Source organism: Brassica rapa, chromosome A03 (assembly GCF_000309985.2).
Source record: "Brassica rapa cultivar Chiifu-401-42 chromosome A03, CAAS_Brap_v3.01, whole genome shotgun sequence".
Taxonomy (NCBI): domain Eukaryota; kingdom Viridiplantae; phylum Streptophyta; class Magnoliopsida; order Brassicales; family Brassicaceae; genus Brassica; species Brassica rapa.
Window position 1 is genome coordinate 17,834,261 of NC_024797.2, and position 11,396 is coordinate 17,845,656.

General features: G+C 31.2%; 1 protein-coding gene and 2 non-coding genes across 8 annotated transcripts; 2 read left to right on the plus strand and 1 right to left on the minus strand.

Annotated features, from left to right (window-relative positions):
• The first annotated feature begins 103 nt into the window (after window positions 1-103).
• On the plus strand, window positions 104-7,809 carry LOC103859537 (protein indeterminate-domain 11). Of its 6 annotated transcripts, none has more exons than XM_033286411.1 (6): window positions 104-3,526; window positions 3,659-3,760; window positions 3,906-4,162; window positions 4,596-4,995; window positions 5,480-6,369; window positions 7,596-7,809. In XM_033286411.1, exons 3-6 carry the CDS (start codon window positions 3,916-3,918, stop codon window positions 7,655-7,657), a joined length of 1,599 nt encoding a protein of 532 aa, XP_033142302.1. In that variant the 5' UTR covers window positions 104-3,526; window positions 3,659-3,760; window positions 3,906-3,915; the 3' UTR covers window positions 7,658-7,809. The 6 variants fall into 6 exon arrangements, with proteins under 6 accessions (XP_033142302.1, XP_033142303.1, XP_009135328.2 ...); XM_033286412.1 differs by having other exon boundaries at window positions 3,669-3,760; XM_009137080.3 differs by having other exon boundaries at window positions 3,659-4,162.
• A 1,461-nt stretch (window positions 7,810-9,270) lies between these two features.
• On the minus strand, window positions 9,271-9,342 carry TRNAW-CCA. Its single transcript has one exon. It is a non-coding gene; the product is annotated as a tRNA-Trp (tRNA).
• Window positions 9,343-11,177: 1,835 nt separating this feature from the next.
• Window positions 11,178-11,280, plus strand: LOC117133095. The gene has a single exon (XR_004456937.1). It is a non-coding gene; the product is annotated as a U6 spliceosomal RNA (small nuclear RNA).
• Window positions 11,281-11,396: the final 116 nt, after the last annotated feature.

Below are 11,396 nucleotides of genomic sequence, written 5' to 3' on the forward strand. Positions count from 1 at the left end.
TTACAGTCCAATTATATCTTCACACGTTCCCTTGTCGGTCCACTGGTCCGGTCGTTTTCACGCGTGTATATCGCCGAAGGTGACATGGTGGCTAGACAGATGATTTAGACACCGCTTAAACTTATTTCTAGTTTCATGGGCATTCGGGTGCCCCCATCAGATTTTCGGTATTATATTCATAAGTTCCGTTTAAGTTTTACTAATTATAAAGTCAGGTTTAGTTCGATTCATTCCGGATTAGGTTTGGATCAGATTATAACCAATGTTTGAAATCGTTCAAAAATATATTTTAAACGCCAAAATTTGACAAATTTTTTAATCAAAATATATAAATTATCCACAAATCTAACTAAAATTAGTTAAATTATCTAAATTAACTAAAAACTATTCAAAATAACAAATAAAAAACTACAAAAATATTTTAAATACTTTAAAATATCTAATTCACCTTACATATATAAAAACATTAACATATTTAAATGATTTCGGATATTTTCGGATCCTAATTTGGATTTTGGTTCGGTTCGGGTTAAAACTAAAGTCCAAAGTTTTAAATTCATAAGTTTCGTTCAGATATTTTTGTATAACAATATGGATCAAGTTTTGATTTTTCCGGTTCAAATTTAGGTAGATACTTCAGATTGGGGTAAAAACGTCCATGCCTATAGAATACTAATTCTTATCAACTTAAATACTAGTATCAAAAGATCGTATTAAAATTAGTTGAGGTTTGTGCACGTGTTAGCGTTGCTAAGAGGTAAGTGGTGGAAAACGACGTATATGAAAGTTAGGTGTGATTGTTAAAAAGTTACAGTAATTTTAATTGTTCTCATGGGGTTAATCATTAATTATTGTATTTAGTTGGTAGGGTCTATGTGTTAGCTCAATCATTTTCATAAACAAAGTCCCCCTACTATTTTCTTGATATATGCTCCGCTCGTGAACTCGCTCTGACTAATTGACTCTATACACTGCAACTCACGAATCTTTCAATTTTTAATCTTTCATTTCGGATGATATAATTAACAATATTACATTATATGACTTTCACTTTGTAGGCAACAAAGAAAAAATAAATCAGTCAGACCTTTGTTTTTAGTTGAACTATATGTATAATCATAATCAGTCTTTAGAATCAAACATGTTAACATGCACATGCATGTTTTCTAATGATGTAGAAAATGGTTATTTATGTGGTGTCAGAACATGATATTTGTTACTATAATCTAAGCCATGCATAGCTGACATGGAGACAAGGACGTATAATCTTTTATAGACCCATAATTTATGACAATTGAATAAAATAATATACACATGCCTATCCAAGTTTCATCTACGCTAATATATTTTATTTTACTGCTGTTTTGCTTCTAGTTTGCCGAAAAGGGACGTCAAGTTAAATTATTTTGTTACATATTACGGGAGGTTAATTTTTCAACATAATTCTTTTGAAAACATTTCCCTATGTTTGGTTGTGATTATGCTTATTATTTGAGGAGGATTAGTTTAAACTATATGACCTCGTGGTTGTGGGATCTATATCATCAAAAGAAAAGAATTAGGTTATATTCAAATTTGATCACACCTTTTGTATAAATGGTTTTTTTTTTGTAAAGTTATATTTTAATGTGTGGGATGAGCTGGTGTTTCATATATTGGGAAAAGGATCGGACAAAGCACATTAAAAAGCTAAATAATTGTGGAATAAAACAAGATAAAAAGACACAAGGACGAATTACAATTTATATTATTATAAGTTTTTTATACAAAATATACTTTTTAGACATCCAATTAATATGTTGATGAAACATGCTCTTTACCTTTTAAGTATCAGATTTACATATGGTTTAGGAAAATAAATTAGGTAAATCGTTTTGGCACTTTATATATAAATACAAACGCAGAATGAGCTATATGACGGCGGCCAACGTGTTGTACAATATCTAGCACCTCTTATGAAAGGAAACAAATGAACAAGAGCACAAATAATGATACTAGCTAGTTTTATCGCTGCCAATTGGTTAGCCTTTTCTTTTACTATAAGGTAAGATTCTAAATGCATGGGTGGCACCGTCACCAAATTGAATATATATGACTCGAGTGGAGTAGTTTTTTTCTTTCTTTTTGGTTTCCTCGTTATGTTAGATATAAAAATTCAACGTAACATGTATGGTTCAAAATACAAAAAAAAAAGCTTTGTATTTGTGTTTACATGTTATACATCTCCCTTGACCAAATTTATTCTACACCCACTTATAATTAATGCATACATAAATAATATATCACCAATTGAAACTATTTCAATTTTTATGTTTCATAATTCTATAATTTACTTGAAAGTGGATCACGAAGATGGAAGTATATAATTAGGAAATTTAATTTGATTTTTCAGGTAAAGAAAGACGGACTGTTTTGACAAACAAGTATATATTCATACCAAAAAAACAAGTATTATATTGCATGATTAGCTTTTGTTGGCTAGATGGCCTTTCAATTAGAATGTTGAAAATTTTCCACTACTTCTCTATAAATCGTTTTCGATTGGTTTTCTTTTCAACTTTTGCATCAACATACCGCATAAATATATATACTAATATTAAAACCCATATATGTGTATAATTATCCACTAATTGTATTTTTGGATCATAAAGTAAGTTAGGGCATGCGGCACTGACAATGATTAATCCATTTAAATTATATTCATCAATCCATTTAATCAATGTAAACTATCTCATTACTTTTCTTACATGAAAAGCATCAAATCGAAAAGGAAAGAAAAGAAGATGCAATAGAAAAGTAACCTTTTTATTTCAAAACCTCAAATATTAATCAATGACTCAATCATAGCTCAGTTCTTTTAATGACAGTGTAAAGCTGTAAAAGTAATCAAACTGAAAGCAATTACGTTTAAATAAATAGAGAAAATACTCATATAATTTATTCAGCAATTTTGGTCACAAACATTTTCTGTGTATAACTAGTAATTCTGATCCATCAAGAGTAGAAAAATAGTGAAACTTATTACTTCAACGCAAAATAATGAACTAAATGAATTCAAATATGTCTATTGCTACTCCAGAGAGGTGTAGAAAACTACTAGTATAAAAAAACCTCTTTTTGTTGTTGAAAAAAAAACACTCTTTCTCAACGCTTTTCACAGAGCTTGTGAGCAGTTATACAGTATTTATCTTTTTGCCACAGCTTTACCAAAACTAAAATAAAAGATATATTTTCAAAAATTATATATTGTGGAAAGACCATTTAAAAAAAAAAACATGGAAAACATATTTGCAGGTAATGATAAAAAGGACATATTGATCTTCGCTTGTAAAATATATATATATATATATATATATAAAGAGCAGAAAAATGCCATTTTTCTTAGCGGTAGGGTTCCTTTTTATTTTTTCTGTATTTTATTTTATACTTTGAATTTCAGGGCTTCAAATACACAAAGAGAGAGAGGATGATAATAGAGTTTCTCTTGTCCACAATCTCTCTCACTCTTCTCTCTTTCTACTTCTAGGTATATTGGATTTTCTTCCTTCTTATGTTTTCTTTCAAAATTGAATATGTCAAGTTATTGTTAATGTTCTGTGTAGTAATTTGTTGCTACTTCTATTTTATTTCATTGAGATGAATTCTTGTTGATTTAAAGCATGAACCAGGAAAGTGGATAGAGGTTGTCTCTTGGGTTGAAGCCAAAGAAGGAAGTTTATATATATATATATTTATACACACGAAAAAATTGAAGAAGGAAGTAAGATTTTTTTTTTAATATACAGGCTCATTTCTTGTATGTATATGTCTAATCTTCTCTTTTGTCTCCGTGTTTTTATCAGTATATGTCTATATGTGTCCATATATATAGATCTGAATTTTTTTTTTCTATTTTTTCTTCTCAGTGTTTTATTGATGATGAGCAAAGATATCTTACTTCATCAGCAAGTACAACAACAACAACAAGAGGAGAATATGTCGAATTTAACTTCAGCATCTGGGGATCAAACAAGTGTCTCTTCAGGAAACAGAACTGAAGCAAGTGGTTCTAATTACTTCCCTCATCATCAACAACAACAACAACAACAACAACAACAACAACAGTTCTTTGTTCCTGAATCTCAGCCTCAGAAGAAGAGGAGGAACCAACCAGGAAATCCAGGTTCGTATGAAAAGAATGGTTATAAAATAAATAATATACAACTTGTTCCTTGGTTTTGGAGTGATCAATTGTTACAATTATTTGATATTCTCATCTTTTTGGAAAATTATAGGTCTTCTACAAAAAATAATATTCTTTTTACACATTTTGTTCTATTATTGTTTTTTTGAAACACATTCTTTTTACACATTTTGTTCTATTAATCATCTATATATATTCTAAACAAAGAAAACAAACTCAGTTTAAAAAACAAACGCACAACGTCATTATTTTTTTATTTAATTTCTAAGTTTTAAGTCATGTGTATTGTTCAAACTTTCTTGTGCCTGGTAATTATAGTTTTCCTCAACATAATTACTAGATTAAGTTAAAACAACAATCGCAACTTGCCCATAATACTGACAATGCTTTCAACTTTCAATATTTTTATCAGACCCAGAATCAGAAGTGATTGCTTTATCACCAAAGACACTAATGGCAAGAAACAGATTCGTGTGTGAGATCTGCAACAAAGGATTCCAAAGAGACCAGAATCTACAGCTTCACAAGAGAGGTCACAATCTGCCATGGAAGCTGAAACAACGATCCAACAAAGAAGTGATAAGGAAGAAAGTGTATGTTTGTCCAGAAGCAAGCTGTGTCCACCATGACCCAACTCGAGCTCTAGGTGACTTAACCGGAATCAAGAAGCATTTCTGTAGAAAGCATGGAGACAAAAAGTGGAAATGTGACAAATGCTCAAAGAAATATGCTGTTCAGTCAGATTGTAAGGCTCATTCTAAGACTTGTGGCACCAAAGAATACAGATGTGACTGTGGCACTATCTTTTCTAGGTAAATAAACTCTTTATTTTCTTTCTATTAATTAGATGGCTTTAGAATATATATACAGGTCTATAGTTTTTTTTTTGAGCAACATATATGTCTATAGTAATTACAATTACGTACTTTTTTTGAATTTGGATATGTTGTGGTGTTGTAAGAACTAGAGGGACACATGCATGGTACAAAGTATTCTGTTTTGATATGAGTAATTTCATTTAATTTGAAAGAGGACAAGAATGGTAGCTCAAGAGAATCTTCATTTATAATATGAAACTAGTTCAGGGTACTTTTCTTCCTCTTAAAAAATATTATTGAATTTTTTCACCTTTTCTTGCATTAATCATTCATCTGAAAATACACATGTGATTGATACATGCTTTACATGGACCACATGACTTTCATAGCTTCTATCAACGTGACATTCTTTCGTATTAATTAAAATAGTTAATAGTTATTAATTATTTTATGGTTTTGTTGTTTGGTAAATAAACAGGAGGGATAGTTTCACAACTCATAGAGCATTTTGTGAAGCATTGGCAAAAGAGACTGCAAGAGAAGTAGTAATACCACAAGAACAGAATCATCAACCAAACCCTATTTTAGTTCACCAATCTACTTTTCATCATCAACATCATCATCAAGCACAACCAAACATGAACTTCTCTTCCTCGTCTCCCTCTTCCCACAACATCATCAATACCCTTCACTTCGAGATCAACAACAATGGTACTAACAATAGTAACACTAGTAGTAACCATCTCCATACATTTTCAGTGAAGAAAGAGCAACAACAAAGCAATGATCATATCATCAATTACCACCATCAAAACATCCCTCCTTGGCTTGCGCCTCAAGATCTCACATTTTCAAACCCTAACCCTAATAATGGGGGAGGAGGTTTGTTCTCTCTTGCAGCTTCTCCAGCCATGTCAGCCACCGCATTGCTCCAGAAAGCAGCCCAAATGGGTTCCAAAAAGACACCTCCTCTACCACCAACCACTGACTTCGAAAGGTCAGCTCATCATAACACCCTCACCACGACAATGGCGGCAATGATGACGTCACCTTCTGGATACATCAGCTCCAACAACAACAATCAAGTTTTGTTTCAAGGTTACAATGCCTCCGATTTTGATCACCACGGTGGAGAAGAAGCCTTCGACGACACGTTCAGCGCGTTCTTGAGGACAAATGCTGATACTACAACCGCAGGATCAGACAAGAAGAAAAGCGGTGGAGGAGGTGGAGTAGGAGAAGGTTTGACTAGAGACTTCTTGGGGATAAGACCGTTAATGTCTCATAACGAGATTCTAAGTATTGCCGGTCTCGGGAATTGCATCAGTGGTGCTGCTTCTAATCAGCTTCATCCAAAGCCTTGGCAGGGTTAGTTAGCATGCTTTGTTCATCATATACTTATGAATCTATCAAAATTTTATTATTATATATATACTTATCTAGTTTTATATTTCTATAATCTTTTGTTTCCTTCTTTTGTTCTTTGTTTTATGAATTTTGTACGCTGAAAGTTCACCAAAGGAGAAATTAAAATTATTCATGTTTATACAGAAATATTTGATTCAAGTTACTTATTCGTCTATTTTACTTCTGATTTTTTTTTCGTTTATCAGACAATTTTTTTTTTACGTATGCTAGGAGGTTTCTTAACTGATTGCTACGATTAAAGAAATATGTAAATACGTATATACTTTCATTTAGCTACACACATACATGAATTTCTGTAAAGCTACATATACGTCAGTTCTTACATAATTACGTACGTTGGTTAAATAATAAGTTGGTGTTCAATCTTTGCTATTGCAAAGAACGTGAAAATGGATAAAGCTAAAATAATTGTATAATTACATGTTTACTAAATTATATGTATTTTCCCTACTAATGATCTCTCGTAAGTTACATGAATTATTACTCTCACTTATCATTTTTATGTATCCAGCTCAGTTTCATAATTTTACTGGATTCTTTCATGAAATAATTTAGTAAAATTATGAAACTTTAGATGGAAAAGTATAAGAGTATCTAAAAAAAAAAATATCTCAGAGTCTCAACTTTAATTATCCTCCAAGCTAAACACTTTTTTTGTCATACGAAAGTTTAGATGGAAATGTTTTTTGGTTTGTATTTATGATCATTTACAAAATGATTAGGTACTTGATACCTTAAAGAAAAGTAAAAAAAAAAAAAAGTAGGAAAAGACGAGAGATTGAGCATGATTAATGCATGTATCTAAAGGATGGGTTTTTACCGTAATATAAGATACAGTCTTTTAGCTTTTAATTAAGAAAATTAAAAGACGTCTCTTAAATAAGAGATATAAGAAAATAAGAGATATAAAAAACGTTTTTTAGTTTTTCTAATTAAAAGTTAAAAGACTGTATTTTATATTACGCTAAAAACTTCCCTCTATCTACTTTAATCATGCTCTTATCATTAATCATGCTCTTATCATGTATGAAACGTGGCAAATGATGAAAAGCATAAAGTAAAGTGGAGGATATGCATTGGATTCGATCTAAGGGTGACTTATGCAAACGTATTGCTAAAATTGAAATGCAAAAATATAATTTATTTTTAGTTCTCATCTCATGCAGGCACACAAGTGGGATCAACAAAAGATAGGGACGCATCACGTTTTGCTTGGTGGCATGTATAAATCTCATGTACATCATCAGTAGATGTCACACATGGTCTGCCACAACTTTGTAATATGCTAGTGTTGGTTTCACATTAAGACATTCATTAAATTGATGATTAATTTAGTTTTCACTTCGCAGCTCTTTCTCAATTAATATTGAAAATTATGCATTACTATACAATTGAAAATTTATACTATCGATGACTGAAATTTTAAACTTATAGAATAATATCCCGGTATTATTAGAACTCATTTTGTCAAAATAAAATCCATTATTAATTTATTATGCTTCAGTTTGAATATACATAAAATTTACTTGGCTACAAGTTAAAATAATTTTTTGAATAGTTTCTTAAGAAAGATATATATTTTCACATGCAATAAAGTGTGGAAAATGACTGAAATAAATAAAGATGTCTTCTTGTTTTTCCACAAGGCTGATGTGACACATGTTTTGACAAATTTATTACTTATGATAGCTATATAACATTAATGCTTTTGATATCTTTTGTAAATTGTAAAATTCAAAACCAACGATACAATATGACAACCCTTTGACAATATTTATGCATTTGTTATATATATTGAGGGAAAATTATAATTTGATTTTAGTGACATAATTTACGACAAGACTAAGATTATAAATTAATATTTCACTGGAATCACATGACAGAAGTAGAAGAAATGGTAATAATTACCGCGATAAATGTAACGAGAATTCAGGTTCAATAAGATCGATGAGATAGTAGCCACCAGTTAACTACTAGTTATTTAGAGTGTATAGCTAGCATAAGATCACAAACGGCTGCTTACTGAGAAGTGTATTCATATGACCTTTTTATTTATTTATTCTTACGAATTTAAGCAAAAGAATTATATACTTCAAGACCAGATCTTTTATGTTGTCCAAAATAACAGTAAAGTAAAAAAAGTATAGATGTAAAAGGTGTCAAATACAGAAGGACCCATGAATTTGTCAATGTCATGATGAGTGTGGCATTTGTAAGGTTTGCTTTTTGTCTGGTTTTAATGAAGTGATCCCACAATCACTATTAACTTATTTGTTTCTGTTTGCATGTGAAAAAATAACTTTTACAAATCGTTACGTTATACACAGTAATGCTTGTAATTTTTTTACAACTTTGTTACATCAGTTAATTTCAATATTTCATACATGCAAAATACTATATATCAGGGCTGCCTTAGGTTCCTCTTTAACTAACTTTGCCTTAGCTTCTTATCAATTATATTTTGCATACAAAGTGATGAAGATGGTGGTCTATATAATGATGATGGTGTATTGTCTTGATCTATGGAGAAAAAGGAAAGAGCCACTGCTTAAAAGTATCTAGTACTGCTTATTTGACTCCATGTTTAACAGAACTGACGCCATTGCGTGTATGTGAAGGTATGAATTGTGATATAATCAAACCGGGTATCAACTTAAATCATAGCAGATGTTAGATGTGATTAACGTAAGAGTTCATGAGCAAGTAGAGAGATGAGAAAATTGTATTGAATCAAACCGGATTTGAATTCCTCGGTTAGGCTAAATAGGAAATTAGGAATATCAGACGTAATGCAGCAAAAAGGCAACACATAAAAAATTCCGGATATTATGTTCGGGATTTTGAACCCGACGTGAATCGAACACGCAACCTTCTGATCTGGAGTCAGACGCGCTACCATTGCGCCACGGATCCGGATGTTAAATGCTCTCACTTATCGAATCTTAGTCTCAGTTTAATTACATTCCTCTCACTAAAATTTACAAGGGCTTTCTTTATAACGTGCACTATATATATTCTTCTATACAAAAACCAGCAAGTTCTATTCTTCATGGTCTGTCATGATTAAGTGGTAATTGGTTCTTTGCTTTATTTTCTTACTAGTATATCATCCCGTGCCAAGCACGGGTTGCATTTTTTGTGAATACATATATATATATATTTTTTGCTTGCATATAAAATATCATACGTGATATATTCAGTTTTAACTATATTTTAATAAGTTGTTTCTGAAATATAAATTTCTTTAGGAATAAAGCAATAAAACAATAATATTAAACATGTATGTAATAGTCAAATATAGATTAGGAAACAAATAGTCGTTGATACCTTTTTGTATCATCATAGTTGTTGATATCTTTTTCTTCGGTAGAGTTTAGCGTTTTCTGTTTTTCCACATCTTTGAAAGCAGCATCACAGGTGTTAGCCACAAGATAAGATTTTTTCAAGGCTACAGAAACGAAATAGAAAAGTTTATAAGCTAACATAAGAGAGGTAATCAGAGAAGAAACAATGATACACTTGTTTTCAGATTATATATTATTCACTATGTTTGTTGCAGAGAAAGCTCTTTCATTCTTATGAATTCTTAGTTTTTTTCTTTTATCTTCTTCATGTTTCAGTTTTGGGGAATGCAAAAGCAAGATAACAGTTAATTTCCTAAAGATAAGCCATATATGAACTTATTTGTAAATACTAAATACCAATGTTACCTTGATTGTTGACGATTAAAACATGAGTACATTCACATGTCATATTCAACCTGAAATTAACAATTAAAAGATTATTACTTGTATGATGTTTGCATCAGTCGAAGATTTGAACAGAGAGAAAACAAAAAATATGATGCATTGGAGGAGAAGAGATAAATGCAGTTTTAAATCTGATTATATCAATGAACGTGGTGGTGATATGGGAGAAAATTTAGGAATGTAGTTATTTGAATTTATTAATTTTTAAAACTGGATCGAAATATTTTGTTTTAGGCAATTAGTTTTTTTTTTATATTTATTATTATTGTTAAAGTATTCCATGTGTCAAAATTTGATTGACAAAGTGACTTGTGATTTAGTATATAAGGGATCTCTGATGTTCAAAAAAAAAAAAAAAAAAAATTCTCTGATCTCTCTGGCCAATGCGTATTAGATAAGAACTAAGAGTGGGAGCCAATTTGAGAATATGTTTAATATGAAGCTGGTGACAAAGCAGGGCGAAACATTAGCCTCAGCCCTCAAATTTTAAATGACTAATATGTATACGTATTAATAATCTATCCTCAGTCCGTTATGTTTTAATTATCTCATTGACTGGCTCAGTGGCTTGTGACTAATGTGAGAATTATATGAATATTGTGTGTTTTCAGACTGTTGATGGACAGAAGCTAAAGCTGGAAGAATCACAGAGGTGGCTCGAGCAAAGAAGGTGAAATCTTGTTTCTGCGTTAGTTTTCTCATGGAAATTGATGTGGCCTTATTGGAATAAACCTTCAGTTACTGTTACATATTTTTTCTTTCCGAGTTACACATATAGGATTGTGAAATAAGATCGTTGAATAATAAATAAAAATAGGCCCATGAATAATATAAAAGAAAGGCATTATCATAAATAGGCCCATTTATATAACGCATAACATACAAACAAATAGAACTAGGCCTGTTAAAGCTTTTAGCGACATGAAGTGAACAGTCCCACATCGTTCAGGCGAGGAAAAGAAGCTGTGTTTATATGGCGACAGAGTCACGAAGATGATTGTCCCTTCGGGGACATCCGATAAAATTGGAACGATACAGAGAAGATTAGCATGGCCCCTGCGCAAGGATGACACGCACAAATCGAGAAATGGTCCAAATTTTTTTGATCTTTTTTTCCCAAATCAGTTTCTTCTTCCTCTGTGTTTTGTTTTTAGAGTTTCCTGCGTTATGTTCTTCTGGGTTTTCGATTTTTAGTTTCTTTTTGTTTTCTGGAACCGT